The sequence below is a fragment of the Neopsephotus bourkii genome, unplaced genomic scaffold (genome assembly GCF_033783945.1).
Source record: "Neopsephotus bourkii isolate Nb327-2 ecotype Australia unplaced genomic scaffold, CSIRO-AGI_Nbou_v1 NB_1542, whole genome shotgun sequence".
Classification (NCBI taxonomy): Eukaryota; Metazoa; Chordata; class Aves; order Psittaciformes; family Psittacidae; genus Neopsephotus; species Neopsephotus bourkii.
The window spans coordinates 6,503,524-6,523,273 of NW_026902018.1; the positions used below are offsets into that span (position 1 = coordinate 6,503,524).

Sequence of the window (19,750 nt, forward strand, 5' to 3'; positions counted from 1 at the left end):
GCCCCAGGCAGCAGAGCAGCACCCCTGTACAGAGCTTTTTGACAGCATTAATGAACATTAATGAGGACAGGAGTGACAGGGAGTGACAGAGAGTGACTGGTTTTAGAAGTGGCTTCTGATGGACTCAAAACCAGATGAGCTCCGGTAGGCTCCTGGGGTAATGACCCAAACTGTCCCTTTGCCCAGGCTACCCCAGAACTGCCAAGGGAGCTCTGTGCTCTGGGGCTGGGTGGGGGTCCCAGAAACCTCGCAGCCCCAAACCGAGGGCCACACAGTGCAGCTGCACTGCAGGAGAGCACAGACTCCTCACTGCAGACTCATGAGCAGTTGCCATGGTGGGGGGGGGGGGGGAAGTTAAAAAATGAGAAAAAAGGTTAAAAAGAGGGAGAAAGAGAGAACCCCACCGGCTGTGTGCTGGGGGAGAATGGCTGACAGTTTTATTTCTGAGAATTTCCCTGTGCGTGATCTCCACATTGGGATCTGCAGGCAAGTGACCCCATAAAACCAGCCTGAAATCCCCATGGCAAATAACGTGAGCCAAGGCTGGCAAGCGGGAGCCAGTGGGGGTGCGATGGGTGCAGGAGCCCAGTCCTGCTCCCCTGTCCCCGTGGAGTCCTACGTACAGCCGCGGGCTCCCCTCTGCGGGGTCAGGCAGCCCACAGAGCCCCACAAGCTCCAGCATTCCCACCCCAAGTGCCTCACTGCCTGTTAGCGAGGAAACAATTGTTGTTCATGAGGGTTGTGCTGGTTGGAGTAATAATTACTTATCATTGGATGCTTCCTTCCTCAGGGTGTCTAACTCTCTTCTTTCATTCGTTCACTTTCTTTATCTCTCTTTTGTTCTTTTGTTCCCTCTCTCTTTCACTCTTACTCTTTATTTATGCATTTATTTCCCTCTTCTCTTCTCTTCTCTTCTCTTCTCTTCTCTTCTCTTCTCTTCTCTTCTCTTCTCTTCTCTTCTCTTCTCTTCTCTTCTCTTCTCTTCTCTTCTCTTCTCTTCTCTTCTCTTCTCTTCTCTCCTCTCCTCTCCTCTCCTCTCCTCTCCTCTCCTCTCCTCTCCTCTCCTCTCCTCTCCTCTCCTCTCCTCTCCTCTCCTCTCCTCTCCTCTCCTCTCCTCTCCTCTCCTCTCCTCTCCTCTCCTCTCCTCTCCTCTCCTCTCCTCTCCTCTCCTCTCCTCTCCTCTCCTTTATTCTTTATCTCTCTCCCCCCTAACATTCCCTCCTTTCCCTGCCGCGAACCCCAAACGCGCTCACCGGCGGAGCACAGAGCGGCTGCCTTGCGGTGTCGCGGACCTCGTCAGCGGCGGCCAGGGCCTCAGTCGCTCCCAGCGCGGCCTCGGGTCCCACGTCCCGGCCACCCTGTGTCGCTCCCGCCGCCGCAGGGGGACGAGCCGTGCCACGGGGGCCGCGCACCTGCCTCTCCGGCGCCGGACGGGACGGCTCAGATCCCGCGCAGCAGCGGCGGCGGGGCCGGTCCGGGGCAGTGCCACCGGCGGCCGTCTCTCGGCCGTCCCGGCGGTCGGAGGGGAGCGGCTCGGGGCGGCCGCGGGGGTTCTGGAGAATGTGCAACGGGGGCGAGTGGAGCTGGGGCGCCCCGGGGAAAGCAGCGAGCTGCAGGGGCGAGCGAGCCCCGGGGAGCGCCGGTGGGACCCGCGGGGCCCCGCGCAGGGCCGCCGGATGGCACCGAGCCATGGTGACAGCACCCCCGGCCAGACCGCTCCCGGTGCGGGGATGCGGGTGGGCAAAGCGACTCTGGCCGAACGCAGTGCCCCGCGCCGCTCTCCTCGATCTGCTTTTCGTATGTGGGTCCTTATCGGTGTGCCCGTCTTTGCGATGCCTTTTCCTAACTCTCTTTTTCTTTTTGCTTTCTCTTTATATCTTTGTCTTTTTTCTTTCTTCCTCTTTCCATTATTTTCCTTCTTTTTATTTCCATTTTTCCTAATCTTTTTTCTCTTTCCTTTCTTTCTTACTTTTCTTCCCTGTCTTTCGCTCTGTTTCTTTATTTTTGTTTCTTTCTTTGTTTCTTCTATCTTTCTGTCTATCTTGCCTTGCTTTCTGTCTTTCTGGGTGATACTTGGTTAACACATTTGACTTGAGGATTTGTTAGATGGATTCGTTAATTTCAGTTCCTATAGTTCAAACTCCAGTTGAAAATAATACTAATAGTCGCTGTAGTCGTGGTAATAACGATCATGACTGTAATTCTAATAACACTAGTCACTGATAACGGTTTCAAATTAAACGCCAGAAAATCCCCGTTTTTTCCCGGGACCCGCGGGAATTACAGGCTTTTTTTTTTTTTTCACCTGCCGAGATGTTCCTGTCTCCTCTTTATCTCCCCGCCTACAACGAATTCGTAAATATCTGCGACTCCCGTTAGCGAAACCTCTTCGATTTGTTACTGCTTAGCCTGCAGCACCGCTACCGGCAGCGCCAGCTTTTCCCGTACCGTTCTTTGATATCACTCGCAGCGCACGGGCGGTGCTGCCGCGTCGGGCAGGGAAGCCGGGAGACTCGGGGAGCCCCGCCGCCGGGCTGCTCATCTGGGAGGAGTGCGGAGAAATGATAATGTGCGGACGCGTGCGGTGCCGCTGCCCCGACGCTGCGTGGCCCCAGCCCCGGCTCGCTGCCGCTGTCCCCCCGCGGCTCAGCGGGGAGCTGGGGTTGCCGTGCCAAGCCCGAGCCAGGCCGTGAGGGGCCGCCCCCCTTTCCCCTGCAGAGTCCGCGCCCACCTCCCTACCCCCCCGCAAGCCGGGCTCGCCGGGGGCCCGTCGGGTCGCAGGGGTTGGGGGGCGGGAGGGACGGGGGAGCGGGCAGAAAGGAGGGATCGCGGGAGGAACGTAGAGGAGAGATGCGGGCGGAGGGGTGAGTGTGAAGGGCAGAGAGGGAGAAGGCGGCGGGCGGTGGGGCCGTGTGCCAGCCGGTCCCCGGGGCCGCGGCGCCAGCCCGTCGGGGCCGCGGCGCATCTGCAGTATAGCCCGAGCGCAGGGTGGCGGGGGAACCGGGCCTGGGGGGCCTGGGCACCTCCGCAGCAAAAAAAAAAACGTGGCTCAGTGGAAACGCGACCGTCAGCGCCTGGGGGCACCTGTCCCGGCCCGTGGGGAGAGGTGCCGGCGGGGAAGCCCCTGAGAGGGAGGACGAAGGCAGCAGCCCACGGGGTCCGCCTCGCCTGAAAGGTCTGGGGGATTGCAAGGTGCGGAGCCCAAAGAGAGGAGGGGGCGGCAGCAGATACCTGCTGCGTGGCGAAGCCTCGCCGGGGTCGGGGGAGGTAGTGGAGCGGCAGGGCAGAGGCGTTGCTAGGGCTCCAGGGGCTGGGGGCTGCCGTCGGGGAGTGGGCGGCATTGCAACACGTTGCTTTTTCTGCTGCCGCCACAGGCTTTTGCACCACCGGCGTCTGAGCGTTTCGGGGTGAAGCAGTTGTGTGTCCGCAGAGAGGGGAGGAGGGGTCCTGCCCTTCTTCCCTGTCGAGCTCTTGGAGTTTCCGCAGAGCAGAGCCGTTCCCAGCGGAGAAGCGGCGGGGCAACCTCGACCTTCCCTCTCACCTGCTCGGCCGAGGTGTGAGGAGCACCCCGGGGGAGCAGAACGCCCCCCTTGCCCTCTCCCTGGTGCCCTTCCTACAGTTGCCGGGCTCTATCAATTTCCCTCCAGGGCCCCGGGACGGCTGCAGAGCCCTGGACAGACCCTCGCTAACGGCGGGGTTAGCAGCCCCTCATCGAGGCTGGATGCGCTTTGCAGGGCTCCGGCGATGCTGAACGAACGGGGAAGGAGACAGTGCCCGCTGGACGAGACGCCTGGCAAAGGCGGCCTCTGGTTTTTGGCCCTTTTGGCGTGCAGGAGAGGGGATAACGCCGTTTACAGCACTGCGCCGTGCCACCCGCTCCCTCGGCTTTGCTCTGCCGCTGTCGGGTTCCCCCGTCGCGGGGGAGCCAGGGCTGGTTTCGCTCTCCTGTCGTCTGTTTGGCGCTGCTCACTCGTGGGGATGCGGGAGCGGGCCGGCGGGGTCTCAGGGGTCATGGGGCCCGAGGGCCGGCTGGCAACGATTCCCGGAGACCACTAAGTCGCGACCCCGCTGGCCAGGCCAAGGGGCTCGTCCGTGCCCGGGCTGTCCTCGACGTAGTGCTGTTTCCAGCTGGGGCTTTGCCTAAGGAGCAGGGAAGGAGAAAGGGATAAAGCTAGGAAACGGTGCGGGCAAGAAAGTGAAGGGCTACAACCTCGACTCTGCTGGGGTGCTGCATTCGGGGTTTTTTCTTAATTTTCAAGGAAGGGGAAATTTTGTTTCCTCCTGGGGCAGAGGCTGCCCAGAACCGGGCACAACTCTGGGAAGGGGCTGGTGCCTGTTCTCATTAGCCCTTGAACTCCCTGAGGCGGCTTGCAACTCGCGCCAGCGGCTCTTCGCTTTCCTCCGATATTGCCCCGAGGTCTCCTAACGAAATCCCTTCCCCTCCTCCCTATATTGCCCCCAGGTAAGCAGCGTAGGTCATCACTGGGACACTCTTCTGTTTGGCATGTCCCTGAGCTCAGGGTAGAAAATGCCCCGGCCGGGAACCCCGCTGCCAGCAACAGCAGAGAAACAAAACACCGATCGTGTCACGCTCTGCCCTTATGCCGTTAGCTGCAAGAACATATGCTCAAATATGTAAGAGTAGTCTAGATTTTTCTCTGCAAATATTTTTACCACATCCAAAGATAATATTTCAACAGAAGAATCAAGCCCCGCAGGCTACAGACAGGGCAGCTATATATAACCCGCTTGCTCACTCCGGCTCTCCGCGCATCGCTCGGGTTATGCAACCCCCATCGCGGCGGTAGCCACCGGCGCGCCCCACGGCTCCGCCCGCCCCATCGGGGCATATCCCCCGGGACCTCGGTGTAGCTCCCTGCCCGGAGGGACCGGCATCGGGACTGGGACCGGCACCGGGACTGGGACCGGCACCGGGACTGGGACCGGGGCCGGCCCGGCCCGGCAGGGCTCGCCCAGCGCCGATGTGGAGGAAGGGCCCGCTGGACGCCGCAGCGCTCCGAAGGGTCGGTGCCGGGCGGTGAGTAGCACCTCACCCTCGCCAGGACAGGGCGGGGAACAGGGAAAGCCGTACACGGTAGCCAGGGGAGAGCGGCCCCCGGTCCAGGCGGGCCGTGCAGGTGCTGCCGGCAGAGAGGGCTCTCACGCCGGGCCGGGCAAACCCTCGCCGGCCGCCCCGCCGTTGCTTTCCGTTTTCTCCGCTTTTTTTGGCGAAGAAAATGCTCGAACGCCCGCGGGTGCTTTGGTGGTTTGGTGGCTCGGGACTGGAGGGTCACATCCTGCCCCGGCGAGACGGCACCTGCGCCCGCAGCGCGCCCCGACGTGCCCGGCGCTGCGGCCGCTCGCACTGCGAGTCCCAGGGCCGAGCCGGGGCAGCCTGCGGCACGGTGGTGCATAAGGGCTGGAGGAAGGGAGCAATCCTCCCTCTCGGTGCCGGACATCTGCAGCGTGACTCCGGGCTCGGATCGGATCGGCTGGGCTCGGCTCTTCCCTTCCCGTCGGCCGATTCCCGGTGCCGTGATTGACACCACCGACCCCTCCGCCCGCCCCGAAGCACATCCCATCCCTCCCCGCCGGCAGCTCGCCGTGCCCGGGAGGCGGGGAAGGGCCTCCCCAGCCCTTTGACACCGTCTCGGCAGGAGTTTCACTTCGCTTTCGCCGCTGCCGCCGCCGCTTCTGCAGGCAAACACCCCCGGCTTCCATGTGACGCCTCCCAGCCACTGAATGGGGGAAAGCGCCTATAAGGGAGACACTTTCCCTACGTGCTGGAGAAAAGGAGGGGACGGGGGGGCAGAAGCAGGAGGCTGTGGCTAGGGAGAAGGAAAAATAGAAAAATAAATTAATAAATCGCAGGGAACGAAGTTGAGGGGAGAGAAATCGGGACCCTGGGGAAGAAATTCGTGGGGATATTTATTTATTCACCCCCCTACCCGGACCCCTCTCCCTGACAGGGATCGATCCCGCCGTTGCGGTGCTCGGTGCTGGCTGCAAAGGGGCCCGGGGAAGTTTCTTGCTTCCCAACGCCCTTCACGGGGGGGGACACTGAGGCTTTAGGTTGTTTTCTGGTGTGGGTTTTTGGTTGTTTTGGGTTTTTTTTAAGGTTCCCTCCCCCCTCGTCTGGAAGGAGGGGGGTCTCTCTCGCACCTCCCTGGATGGTGTGGTAGAAAGGAGGGGAGTGAGGTGGTGGGAGGGGGGGCTCGTGGTGGGAGGCTGTCGCGGCTGCTGCTCCTGCATTGGTGTCTCCCCTATGGACGAAAACAGCCCTCTGTCTCCCAAGGCAAATGCTTTCAGTATCGCCTCTCTGATTTCAGTCGCCGCCGCCGCCGAGCAAGCAGGGAAGGGAGCGCTGGAGGAGCGGCGCGGCGGCCGCAGCGCGCCCGCCCGCCCCGGCTGCCGCCCGCAGAAGATGCACTTCAGCACCGTCACCAGGGACATGGAAGGTGAGCGCTGCGCTCGGCCCCCCATGGCCGTGGGTCGGGATCCCAGCCACTGCGTCCCGGGGTGTTTCTACGCGTCCCGGCCCCGCGGCCGGGCCAAGGGGAATGCACAGAGCGCGGCCTGTCCGCGAAGCCGGCCAGGGGGGTTTTGCCGGGCCCCCTCAGCCTTCCTATGGAGAAAGAGGCTCTGCCCGTACCCCAGTGGTGGCTTCCGACGGCTCTGCCGCTTGGATCCGCGTCTCCTTGGAGGTTCTGGAGCATCTCCCGACTGTGCCGGCCGTGCCCAGGGCAGCGGCGGCCCGGGGCTCGGCTTCCGCCGGCTCTGTAGCCGCTGTCTGACCTGGGAACTTCAGCGGAAATAACTCGAGAGACCCCCAGGACCTCGAGAAGCCCTTCAGCATCGGAGGGGATCCGAAGGAACCGTCCGATCCCCGGGACGGCCTGTCATGCGCCGCAGGGCCCGCTCGAGCAGGAGCCCAAGGGCTGCTCGGCTGGGGCCGTTCCGGCGCCCCTTAACGCGGACCCGGAGCTTTGCTCTGGTCCCCGACTGTTCCCCCTCTCTCGCCCGGGGATGGAAATAAGGGGGGGAATTGCCACTCGAGGTCTACCTGTTCCCTGTCAGCCGTGGCCCCAGAGCGAGGGACGTTACCTTCAGCACGGCAGCTACAAGGAAATAAGAACCGGTTTCTGTCTTTGAGTTCCCCCCTCCTCCTCTTTTTTGTTTTTTTTTTTTTTTTTTGGCGGGGGGGAGGATGTTAGGGGAGAAGCCGTGTCCGGGGAAGTTTGCTTTGTCCCAAACCGTGTGCAGCAAGGGAGGCCTTCTGCAGAGATCGCACGGGCTCTGCACCGCCGCGGCTCTTGGCAGATCCCTGGGGTTTGCAAAGGGGAAAAAAGAAGAAAAAAAAAAAAGAAGAGCCGAGGCAGGCAGCGGGAGCAGTGAGCTCCCCGCCTGCCCCGGGGGGAGCGGGGCTGGGGCCAAGCAAAGCGGAAAGGGGGAGGCGCCCCGCTGGGCTGGGCGCGGGGCAGGAGAGGAGGCGGAGGGCACCCCGCGGAGCCGGCCGGAGGCGGAGGCCGCACGGAGCTGCGCGGAGCTGGGGGGGGGAAGCGGGAGCCGGAGCGGAGCCCTGACCGCCTGTTTTTGGAATGATTTCAGCTATCTCCAGCCCCTGGCTCACCCAGCTGTCCCATTTTTGCGATGTTGCAGCTTTCACGGCCAACAGCCTGAGCAGCCTGAACGCCTCCGGGGGGTACCACCTCTCCCCTTCCCCGGGGGACCCGTACGGACAGCATGAGCCGCCGCACTACGAACCCTGCACGGCTCAGCAGCATCCGCACCCGCCGCCACAGCCCCAGCACGGCTACCCTTTCGGCGGGGCGGCGGCGGCGGCAGCGGGGGCCAATCCGCCGCCCCCAGGCCCCGAGCCGCCCGAGGGCGCCGGGGGAGCCGCCGCGGGGCCAGCCGCCGTCTCGGGCTGCTCCGCGGGGTCGGCCGCCGCAGCCAAGGCGCCGGTGAAGAAGAACCCGAAGGTGGCCAACGTGAGCGTCCAGTTGGAGATGAAGGCGCTGTGGGACGAGTTCAACCAACTGGGCACCGAGATGATCGTCACCAAGGCCGGCAGGTCAGTGCGGAGCCTCTGAGCAGCCCGGTTCTCCCCCCGCTCCCTCCGGCCCCGGGCACCCTGGCACGCCGGGGCGGTTGAATTCGCGGTTCGGGGGAAAATCGAGGCTGGACAAGGGCGAGCTGCGGCCCGGCGGTTGCAGTCATTTTATCCTAGCGCTTCTCCCGGGGCGAAATCTGCGAGCTCTTGCGGCCCGAAGGCCTTGGGTGCTGCGGGGAGGAACGCGCGGCTCCTGCAGGCTGGAGGCGAAGGTGTGCGTGAGGCAGCCCGGTTCGGGGAGCCGCGGCGTGAGCTCCGCCGCTGACTTTCACATCCGCTGGAAAGGGCGCTGTGCTCCTCCGGGAGCTTTCGGTTACCCCACACGGGACTTAGATCCGTGTTTGCGGAGAACGCTGTGCTCCCGGGGCGGAAAGCGACGGCACGGGGCGGGGAGGAAAAGTCAACAAACCAACCCGTGCGGTACCTGTAACTTAAATTTTTTAGCACGGGCAGAGCTTTTCCCGCCGGCGGGGAAGCAAACAGACCCTCATTCTGCACCTTGAAACGTCTTCCAGGACTGTTGCATTTCCCAGCTCTTCCGTAACGAGCCCGGCTGTGCTCGGCTCTCCTCGGCCCTGCTCCGGACGCTCGGCTCTGCGGGCCGGGACCCCGCTCCCGGCCAGGGAACAAAGGGAGCGGTCGATGCGATCGCGTTAGAAACCAGCAAAACTTGTGGGGGAGAGGAGAAGTCCCAATCACGGTTGTTTATTACTGCATTTAGCTGCAGTCTCCGGGAAGCACCGTGGCCGCGCCTGCTTGGGAAAAGCTGCGGAGCTTTCCCCGCGCGGGCTCCGGGCAAACGCTGCCTTAGGGGGGAGCAAGCGCATTGCTCGGGCTCGGGTCTTCCCTTGGTTTAAAATGATCCGGCGAGGGGGAAAGAAAAGAAAACCAAACAAACTATCAAACCCCGCGGTGCCGGCTCGCACTGAGCCGCAGGGCTGGCAGCAGTGGGAGACCCGGGCGCTGCTGCAGGTCCGAGGTCCGCCGCCGGGGAGAAGGGCGCAGCGCTGCCGGTTGGGCTCCCCTCCGAAAGGGCCCAGCGCAAGCGGTGACCGCCGCAGTGCGCTCCCGCTTTTCCTCCAGCAGTTTTGAGGGTCCCGAAGGTGCAAGAAATGAAATGTTTCTGTATATACGCAGGGTGGGGGGGCTGTTTGGTTTGGGTTTTAATTAGCAATTTACTAAAGTCCCCGCCGTACCGGGCGGAGGGGCTGGCGAGGCGGTACGGGACCTCGGGCGTGATTTCCCTCAGCCGGTGCCTGCCCCGGCGCCGGGTTGCGCAGCCCGCTGTCTCCGGCCGCGGCCGGGATCGGCGCTGCTTTCCTTAGCGGAAACGGTCGTTGAGGCTCCAGGCAGAGGCTCTTTGCAAACAGGAGCTCTTCGATCTGGCTTTCTTGGCTCTCCCGGGACAGTGAAATCATTGCAAATACCCCATTCCAAAAGGGCTCGGAAATGAACCAGCTCGATTTGAATGAGAGGCTTTTTCTCGCTCCTCTTCGCTTATTTTCTGACACTGACAGATACCCAGACAGGGGGGGTAAAACCAGGGGAAACGGGGGTAAAACCAGCAGAAAAAGAAGGGCTCAGCGAAAACGCTGCGCAGCCTGTTCTCTCCCAGCTCCTCTGGCCTGGCCCTGCTGTTTGTCTAGGTGGGTCTTATCATCTGGGGTTGTTTGTTTTAAAACTAAGTTTTAAAACAAGAAACACCGGAACTGGAGCTAATGGGGGCTTTTACACCTTTAAAAAATAATAGTAACAAAGGGAGCAATTGAAAATGTCCGTCAGAGTTTGTTAAAGCGTTGCAGAGAGGGAGGCGCAGTGCCCGGTCCCGATGCTGCCAGGCAGTGCCGGGCCTGGGCTTGAAGGTGCTGCGGGGCCAGAGCCCACTGCCCATCGCCCTGGCAGGCAGCCTGTCCTCGGCGTAGAGCAACGGCACACAACCAAAAAAGCTCCGGGAAGAGGCATGGCGGGTCCGCCCGTGCGCCCCGAGAATGAGCCCGGGGGAGGCTCCGTGTCCGGGTTTGATCCGGGTTGTTTTTACTGGGAGTGTTGCGAGTTTGGTTTTTCAACGGCTGCAAATCACCTTCCCGAAATGCCGCCCGCTGCTGCTCGCTTCGTTTCCTACTCGGGACAAGAAGTGCAGCAAACAAAACCGAAGCCGTAACGAGGGCAAATGAGAGGGCGAATCCCGCCAGAGAGCCGAGGGCCAGGCCCTGTCCCCGGAGTGTGCAGAGGGAGGTGAGGTTGCCCGATCCCATCCCTTAGCCCACCCCCGATCGCATTTTCCCCACAGCCCCGCGAAGGGATCGTGCCCTCCCTGAGCGTGGGACCCGCGCCCCCGGCTATAGCCTGGGGTCTCCAGGGGCCTGCGCAGACTGAGCAGCGGGGACTGCCCTGCGGGGGCGAACTGCCCTACCCGGGAGCCCCGGGCACCTTCGCTCTCTCATTTTGTTCCGTAAAGGTGCGTGGACAGGGAGCTCGACCGGGCTCTGACAACGAAGCGGAGCCGAGAGCGGGTTCGCTGGGGATCCCCATTGCCCTCTAGTCCCTGCCTGCCGCGGGGTGTGTTTGCCCTTCGGGCTGGGGAGGACTCCTGCTGGCCCCAGCGACCACAGTGCTGCTGTAACTGCTGCTTTAAAACGGGCACAGATCTGGGGGAGAAGTTGCAGAAGTGGGAACCTTCACATCGCCTGCAGGAGGTTCTAGAAATGCCCCTCGGGCTGCCTCCTCTGCCAGCGGCTCAGCATAGTGTGTCCGGAGACGGGGTAATGCCTTGCATCTGCCTCAAATCAGGTCAGCTGGAAAAAGGATGAGGAAACAGGGGAGGAAATTCTTTTCACTTGTGTCTCCCCATGACAAAGACTGTGGTGGTACTTGTTTACCCTTCTCCGGTGGGACACTTTGGGTGTCCAACATAAATGGTCCTGGAGGAGAGTAGGGCCCGGCTCGTCCTGTGGGATGCTGCCGAGGGCCAGGGGACACGGCAGCCTCACTCTCCACGCTGCCCGGGAGCATCTGTCTTTTTCTCCCATTCTGGCCAGCGGTTCCTGCGGCGTGGTCGAACATTGCAACCGGGCAGGAACCAGGGCAGCAGGAGGTGGGAGGACTCGGGAGGTTGTGGGGCTTCCGTTCACGGTGCTCCCGGTCAGGGAGGGTGCGAGTATCTGCATCAGCCCCTCAGGGCTCCCATTGCCCGTCATCTCAGTTCTGCTCTCTCTCCCCTCTGTGCCAGGCGCATGTTCCCCACCTTCCAGGTGAAGATATTCGGGATGGACCCTATGGCTGACTACATGCTCCTCATGGATTTCGTCCCTGTGGACGACAAGCGATACCGGTAAGTAGCAAGCTGCCCATTCCGTGGCTCTTAGCGCTATGGGAGCTGGAGGGTCGCTGCTCTTTTCCTGTACCCTCGGGGCTCGTGGATCCGCTTCTGGACCCGACACATGTCGGTGTGAGTTGAGGAGAAGACGTGGGATGTGGCTGCCCCGGGTCTGTTTCACACCATCACGAGTTTGGGACCTGGAGGGACTCGGATGCACTGGGAGACCCGTGGGGCCTCCTTGGCTTTCTCACAATGCCCGCGGCCGGACCGGGCAGGAACTGCCTTGTGTTTCTCAGAAAAGCCCTCCCAGTCCTGCTGCTCCCCGTCTCCATCCGGCAAAAGCCCCTTGCTCCCTAACGAATATTCCTCGGTGGTTCTCGAGTGCTGCAGCCTTTTGGCTGGGGCCGGTGGCTTGGCAGGGCTGTACAGTGCCTGCCAGGGAGCTCGCTGGGTGCTTGGGTGAAGAGAGTAGGGTTTGTGCAAAGGGCACGGGCCATCTGAACCACAAAACCCTGGCCCTTGTTTCCATCGTCAGTGTGGGAAGGCCTTGAAGCTGGCGACTCGCAGGGCAGCGATGGGGTCTGGTTTGGCACCCCTTTCATTTGAAGACAGTGAAAGGCGCATTATGTTTTTAGCTTCAGATCAGGACGCCGAGCAGGCAGCCGTGTAGGAATCGCAGGGTCCGATATATAAATATTTAGACAGATATCCAAATTCTCAGGGCGTTCTAGAAATGTTTGCTTGTCAAGGGAAGTGGGATATATAACATCCAATTGAGTATATCTTTAAAAAGTAATGTTTCTGCTCAAGTCCAATGGTGTCTAATTCCCCCTGTGCAAACACTGGCTTTTAAAGTAAACACGTGTATAGAAGATTGGTTTCTCTGTTTTAAATGTTACTGTTTAATATGTACTTTGAAAGAATGAAACAAGGCTGCTAAACTCTGGACCTGCTATTTATCTACACATAACTTTCCAGTCTTCACTTAAAGCCAGAATATTACTGTATAGAGGGCTCCCTTTCACCCTTTAAATTTTTTTTTTAGAGAAAGGGGGAGCTTTTGTGGCTTCTCTTCCAAATCTGTGCAGGTAGCTGTAAATTTCCTCCATCCTGCAGATTTTTCTCCTGCCAGTTCCACTAGCGACCTGCTAAACTATTAATTCTCCCGTCAACGACTCTGGCTGTGGAGAAGAGCTCACTCGCTGCTGTAGGACACAAAGGGACAGGGGGGACTGGAATGGGACCCCCCCACGGCCAGATCCTGCTCGACCGCGGCGTGCTGGGTGGGAGCCGCTGGATCGTTTCTGAGGGTGCTTTCTCCCCCCGGCAGGTACGCCTTCCACAGCTCCTCCTGGCTGGTGGCCGGCAAAGCCGACCCCGCCACCCCCGGGAGGGTGCACTACCACCCCGACTCCCCGGCGAAAGGAGCGCAGTGGATGAAGCAGATCGTTTCCTTCGATAAGCTCAAACTGACCAACAATTTGCTGGATGACAACGGGCATGTAAGTATTGCCGGGCGAGGTTGCACAGACGCCCCGTGCCGTGGTTCCCGTGGGGTGCCCCTGCCCGCACCCCCCACCCCCCGGGTAGGGTAGCCGGCGGGGCCGGGGACTGCACTCTCCTCTCTTCATACTCCGCCTGAATCAGTTATTGTCTCCTTGCTCGTTTTATCATTCAGATCATTTTGAACTCCATGCACAGATACCAGCCGCGTTTTCACGTGGTCTACGTGGACCCCCGGAAAGACAGCGAGAAATACGCGGAGGAGAACTTCAAAACCTTCGTCTTCGAGGAGACGCGCTTCACAGCCGTGACCGCCTACCAGAACCACCGAGTGAGGAGGCATCGGGGCTCGGGGCAACCGAAAACAGGGGTTGGGGTCGCCGCGGAGATACCGCTGGTGCAGGCGCGCCCTGCTCCGGGCTGAGGGAGTACGGCGGGGCGGGATTCCCGCCGCCTCCTCCCCGTCTGCTAAACCCTATTCGGATAGCCGGGGAGCTGAGCTGAGCTCTGCGTAGCTGCACACCGAGGAAGTGATGTGAGCTGCAGCCCCACGGCCAGCTCCCCCCCGCCAGAGGGGAGCTCATTACCCAAGGCTGGAGCTAGTTGGGAAACTACAGGCTTCCCGCTGCGAAATGTCACTCTCAATTTGTTAGGATAAATGTGCGATTTTACTTCTCTAAGCTCGTAGCGGTCAATTCCTCCCTAGAATACAATTACATGTTTAAAAAACGAAACGAAACAAAACAACCCACCCCCCCTAATTTGATGCGGATTTCTGGGCAGCAGTTAATCCAATTGCTTCTTTAAATCGCATCAGTGTAACGTAAAGAGCAGAAATCCCAGCCGCGAGAGAAAATACGGATCCAAAGCAGGGGCTTTTCAGTGCTGCTCTGAGCAGTATCGCTCCGCTCTGGGGCCACCGGTGGTGCCACCCTCTGCCGCGGCTCCTGCGCATCGTCCCGGGATCCCCCGGGGTCCCTGCCGGGGCCAGAGCACGGCTGTGCCTTTAAGGGGCTTCGGAGTCCCTCCCGGCTGGCATTTGCTGATGGCTCCGGACAGCTGCTCTTTCTCTCCTGCTTTCTATCAGTTTGACCTCTAAGGCTGGAACTGTCACTGAGGGGCTTAAAGTTTGTTTTTCAACCCATTCCGGAAACTCACAATCACTTACTTTATCCATGGATTTGCTTAAATATAGAAAAAGTCCTGCCTTCTCCAGTCGAATTAAATAAATACATAAGTATGATTTATCCAGTAATTTGTCTTAGCTGCTCCAGTGGTGACCCATATAATGCAGCATTTTCTTACAAGTGCATTTACACAGCCCTTGCAGCCAATGCAGCCGCCTCTCCCTTCACCTTGAACTCCTATTAAATAGTGTCCTAGCCAGCGTTTTCTAACAGAGGGAAAGCACATGCTTGTGCTCTCTGGCAAAGCATGTCCAGCTCCTAAACACAGCTCAGGAGCATGCTTGTTGTCTGACCAGGGGCCCCGTGTATGCCACTTTGAGACATTTCCCTGCTTCTCCCTACAGATCACACAGCTGAAGATCGCCAGCAACCCTTTCGCCAAGGGATTCAGAGACTGTGACCCTGAGGACTGGTAAGGCTTTGTCTTTATTGGCTGTCACTACACCCCACACTCAGCCCCAGTTCCACATGCACCTGCCCAGCTCACATCTGTATAAGGCTTGTGTGGAAGCTCAGGCGATGCAGTGCCTCATTTGCCAGCTGCAGCTCACAGCAGCAGCACTCCAAGTCTCATTCTGTTGCACCATTGGTATCACTTCTCCCTTTATTCTTCCAGGCCCAGGAATCACAGGCCAGGGGCCCTGCCTCTCATGAGTGCTTTTGCCAGATCCCGGAATCCAGTCTCTTCCCCGGCACACCAGAATGGGACAGAGAAAGGTGAGAGCCCGCAGTGGTCTGGCCAGCCTGACACCCGGGACCACAGCGCGTGCATGCTCGGGGCCAGCCCTGCTTACCATGCCGGTGTACTGCTGCCTGCAGCGGGCACAGCTACAGTGCTAATGAGCTTTGCAGCACCACCTACTTTATTTAACAAAAATAGCCACCTTCATAGCCTGATTCATTCGCCCTAAGTCTAAAAGACTCACAGCTGTTGTGTGTAAGCAGCTTTGCTGCTTTAAAACACACCACCCTCTTCCTTTAGTGTCTCTCTTTTGACTTTTTGGCAGCAAGCTCAGCTTTTCAGGCAGGGATACAGTGATGGCCACTGGCTCTCCTCACAATGCCCTTTTGATGTGCCCCAGCAGCACATTCAGGACCGACCCTTTCCCATTCAGGAGCTTCAGTCAGGTCGAACAGCACCTCTGCCCATTGACTCCTTTTCCATTACACAGAGCAAACAACTGCAGAGACAACCAAGGGCCTTTCTTCCAGCACACTCCAGGCCTGCAAAATAAAGGGAAGTCTGTATTTGTTTAGTGTTACACAATTGCAAAAATTTCAGGCGTGTACCAGCTTGTCAGTCAATTCAGCTCCATTTATCTCAGTCAGAAGGTCCTGTCCCACAAGCCCCGGTTCCTGCTGCATGCCGCTGCGCACTCCGCTCATTGCAAGCCTCGCTTTTAACGGTCGCGCACCGCTTTTCCGTGTATTGAAGCGAGCCGCTGCGCGGTGGCGCTGACGCTGTGTGCTCCCGCAGATGCTGCCGAGAGCCGGCGGGAGTTCGAGCGGGAGGCGGCCGGCGGGACGGCGCTGCACGCCGAGGCCGCGCACCAGCAGCTCATGTCCCGCGTGCTCAGCCCCGCGCTGCCGGGCGGCGGCGGCGGCCTGGTGCCCCTGGGCGGTGCGGGCGGCGGCCGGCCCAGCCCTCCCCACCACGAACTGCGCCTGGAGCCCGCCGCCTCGGAGCCGCTCCACCACCATCCCTACAAGTACCCGCCGGCGGCGGCCGCCGCCTACGACCACTACCTGGGGGCGAAGAGCCGGCCCGCGCCCTACCCCCTCCCCAGCATCCGCGGGCACAGCTACCATCACCACCATCATCATCACCACCACATGAACGCGGCGGCCGCGGCGGCGGCGGCTGCCAACATGTACTCCTCGTCCGGCGCGCCCGCCAGCTACGACTACGGGCCCAGATAACGGGGCCGCCGGCGGCGCGAGAGACTGGCAGCGGCCGCGCGTGCCGCGACCGTTACCGTCCTTTCCCCCCCTTCCCGCCTTTCCCTCTCTCCCCGCCTCACGAGTGAGCTGATAGGCCAGCCTGTCCTCATCGACACCCGCAGAGACCAATCGCAGGAAGCCGGCGCCGCCGTCCCGCTCCCCACCCGTCGGCGGGCCGCGAGGCGGTGTGTGGTGAGGGGCCGGGGCGGGCGGGGTGTTGCCCGCCGCGGTGTGACCCGCAGCTGCACTTTGATAAATGAAGCCATATGTCGTTCTGTATCTTCACCCTACCCCCGCGCCTCCGTTATGCGGTGCCCCCGAGCGCGCCGGGCACCGAGGACCGCTGGAAGCGGTGGGAGCACGGGGAGCAGCAGCGGTGAGGTAACTCGCCCCCGTCTCCCTCACCTGCCGGCTCTTTCGATGGAGGTTTGGTGTTGCCGCCAGTTTTGGCGGTGCCAAAAGTGTTTCCCAGCCCAGGGGGGTGTGTACGGTTAGCACCGGACAGGGAGGGCTGTGGGGCTGGCCGTGGGCACCGGGCTCCGCGGTAGGGTGTAATTCTGCACGGGTCGGTGTGAGTCTCGGCTGGTGGGGGATGCTTGGTCTCGTTTGCAGGAGGCTCAGGTGGTTCTGTGAGGACTGTCAGAGGAGGCACAGTTTAGCTTAAGGGAACACTTTGAATCTTCACTGTCAAAGCTAATTGCCCGCTTCTCCTCCAGTCCCGACCTGCCTGTGAGTTTTGGGGTTCTTTGGGGCGGCTTAACCACATCAGCATTTTCTGGAGCTGTTGAGCCCATGGCCAAGAGCATGCTGTGTACGTCTTCTGTTTTTTACAACAGTGGATGCTAAGGTTTAGAAACCAGCCTGGGGTGAGGGAATACTCAGAGTTTAGGCTGCGTATTCTCAGCAATAGTTTATGAACTGGCTGCCTCCCAAGCAGCCTCACAGTACTGCCTTTCTACATCCTTTCCCGAGCTCTTGATCTCCCATTGAGAGGTGCCTTTTAGAGGAACTAAAGGGTTTTTCCCCCCAAATGCCTCACCCTTTGTATTTGGCTGACCCAAACTGCAGTAGTCCCAAAGCACCTATTCTGCACCTACCTGCTTGCTGCATCTTCCCTCTTAAAGCTGGTAAGTACTTTTTTCTTTTTTCCCTTTAATATCTTCCTTCAGCAGTAGTCTTTCCGTATTGTTGAAAGGATGGGCCTGCTCATCACAGCTTCTCTGGTGATGTGTTTTGGACAGTTGGCTTCTGTTCTTTGTCAGATGCTCACTAAGTGGCAGTCCCTTTATGTTCAGAAAAGGTATTGAGCAGCCCCTCAGCTGTGTTGGAATACAGTATTATGAACACTTCTCATTCTTCCACTAGTCTATGACAAGGAGGGGGTTGTCTTTTTGAAAGTTCTCTATTCATCCATGTTTGTGCATTTCCACTATAAACCTTTTAAAACATAACCTTTCCCGTGAGCAGGTGGCAGTGTTAATAGCAATGTTTATTCTGTTTTGGGCAGTGGGCTTTGGGCTTCCAAAACTTTTTGGAAGGGTTTAAGAAGGGATACAGGCTAACATGAGTATTTTATGTATTTTTTTTTTCTGTTATAAAAACCCCATATATTTGGATCCGATGAAAAGACTTGTGCAAGAAATATGTATTTTATTTGACATTTGCAGTGAATTGTGAGATTCTTAGTGTCTGACTAAACCATAATTAATGTTCTCAGAAAGGTTGATGTAAAATAGCCTTGTGCTTATTATTAGTCAGTGGGAAATGGCTCTTGGATGTGCTCTGTTGCTTTGCCGCTGTTACTTCAGAGTTTTCAGTATGATTTGTTATCTGTAAACTGATTAGTGCCAAAGCTTTGGTCAAAAGTTTAATGAAGTTGTTATATTTATTATTTCTTTCAAAGATTATACAAACACTTTTTTTTTTGTTCTTGATAGCTGCAGTGTAGGAAAAAAGTGAAAGCAACCAAAGAATCATATCTGCAAACAGTGTAGATACATGTAGATACCTGTAGATATATGTAGATAATCTTATTTCATTTAAATTGAAAAGACATTGGACAGTGACATTTATAAATGTTTTTCCTCTTCTTTCTTTCTTTCTTTCATTTCTTGTTAGATTATTTTGGTATATTTGTCAGTTTGGCAGCTCTGAAGTCTAAACCTCCCTTACAAAATGATGTTATTTAAATAAGGAGGGATACTAAGCTGGCGTTGTGAAGTCCGAGCAAAGAGTGAATTTCCATTGGTGATTGCTTCCCCTCTTCCCTCTCCCTGGTTGCCAGAGCTGCCCATGGTTGTGATCTGTCATTGTGCCCCACTTGTCAGGGTTGGGGTCCCAGGTCAGAATGGATACCATACATTTGTGTTGGTAAATACTTGCTTTCTTTAAACATACACAGTGTGCTGCAAGAAGTGCAGAATGGTCACACACCTTTCCAAACATACTTCACTGCAAGAGACGAGAGGACTGCGTGACCCAGGACACCAGGACTAAACTGTGCTCTTACAGAAAGTGGCTCAAGGCCCTTGCCTTGACAGTAGGATTTTCAGTTTAGCTCTGTTAGGAAAGCACAGAACTTAACACTATGGCTATGGACCCTCAGGTTGTTCAGTCCTAGTCTGTTCTCTGTGCTATAGAACAACCACTGCAGAACTCCTGTGTCTGAATGAGAAGAAGATGCCATGCAGTGGTGTCAAAGCTTTAGTCTGGACTAAGAAAATGGTATTTCTAACCTTGCTTTTAGGACACCAACATGCAAGGTGCTTGTTGTTAAGCATGGTAGCAGTCAATTTCATGTCATGTTTTAGTACTTAAATCAAGCTTCCTCAGGGCTTTGACTGCTGTTTTCTCCTTGTATGGCCATGTCTGTCTCACTGGATGGAAAGCAAATAGGGTTGGTTTTGTATCGCAAAAAAAATCCAGTTCAAACAAACAAACACCCCCATATCACTGTGTATTGACCAGTAGAAACCTTTTGAAAACCACAGCAAATATGTAACTCTTTAATTTCATATTACCTGTCAGCCAGTCAGTCATGATATGTCATGTATAGGCCATGCCTTATCTATGTATTGCAGTTTTATTTGGAAAATGACTTTGTATAATTACATGGATGTTTAAGCTTCTCTCAGTACATGCTGTCACTAAGGTCCATGGTACACACTTGGAAAGAAAGCTGCAGCATTTCCAGACAATACTTCCACTTATGGTCACCTCAGGTCACATATAACACTGTGTATTTGAAAGCTGCTGGTAAAACACGCCCGAGCACAGAGGTTACAAGCACCCTTTGTCTCTTCCAAACAGGGCTAGAGAATAAATTAGCCATGTGGTTCCATTTTCCAGAAGCACAGGATGAATTTACTGATTGCTCCAAAGGTCTGAAAACCTCACCTCAGTGGATAAATACAGGATTAGGCACTCACAGGTGAAACAAGGCAGGTCTTTGCTTGATCACTTACCCTAAACACTGTGATAGCTCAGGTTTTCAGGAATGCTCTTTTGCTGCTGGTGGTTTTATTTTTCCCTTGCTGGTGGACCTGATTACTAGGTCAGGACATGTAGTATGTGTCTTCCACATGTAGGACAGGGGCTACGGGGGTGAGACTTCTGTATGCTTGTGGGTTCGTGTGCACCATTTACTCACTTCATGGATGTTCTTTATAATTTTTCCTCCTCTTCAGG

The 19,750-nt window shown here is 57.7% G+C and overlaps 1 protein-coding gene across 5 annotated transcripts in view; it reads left to right on the top strand.

Moving 5' to 3' along the window:
* Positions 1 to 18,163, top strand: part of TBX1 (T-box transcription factor 1) — a 163,543-nt gene extending 145,380 nt beyond the window's left edge. For 2 of the 5 annotated variants that reach the window (XM_061370858.1, XM_061370859.1), the window contains 8 exons: positions 6,330 to 6,458; positions 7,609 to 8,074; positions 11,343 to 11,444; positions 12,763 to 12,934; positions 13,111 to 13,266; positions 14,467 to 14,534; positions 14,739 to 14,839; positions 15,600 to 18,163. In XM_061370858.1, the coding sequence (XP_061226842.1) occupies positions 6,425 to 6,458; positions 7,609 to 8,074; positions 11,343 to 11,444; positions 12,763 to 12,934; positions 13,111 to 13,266; positions 14,467 to 14,534; positions 14,739 to 14,839; positions 15,600 to 16,042 (1,542 nt within the window). In that variant the 5' untranslated portion in view covers positions 6,330 to 6,424 and the 3' untranslated portion in view covers positions 16,043 to 18,163. Of the gene's footprint in view, positions 1 to 4,022; positions 4,463 to 6,219; positions 6,459 to 7,608; positions 8,075 to 11,342; positions 11,445 to 12,762; positions 12,935 to 13,110; positions 13,267 to 14,466; positions 14,535 to 14,738; positions 14,840 to 15,599 lie in introns of those variants that run through there. The other 3 variants (XM_061370860.1, XM_061370855.1, XM_061370856.1) reach the window with 3 other exon arrangements.
* The last annotated feature ends 1,587 nt before the right edge of the window (positions 18,164 to 19,750 follow it).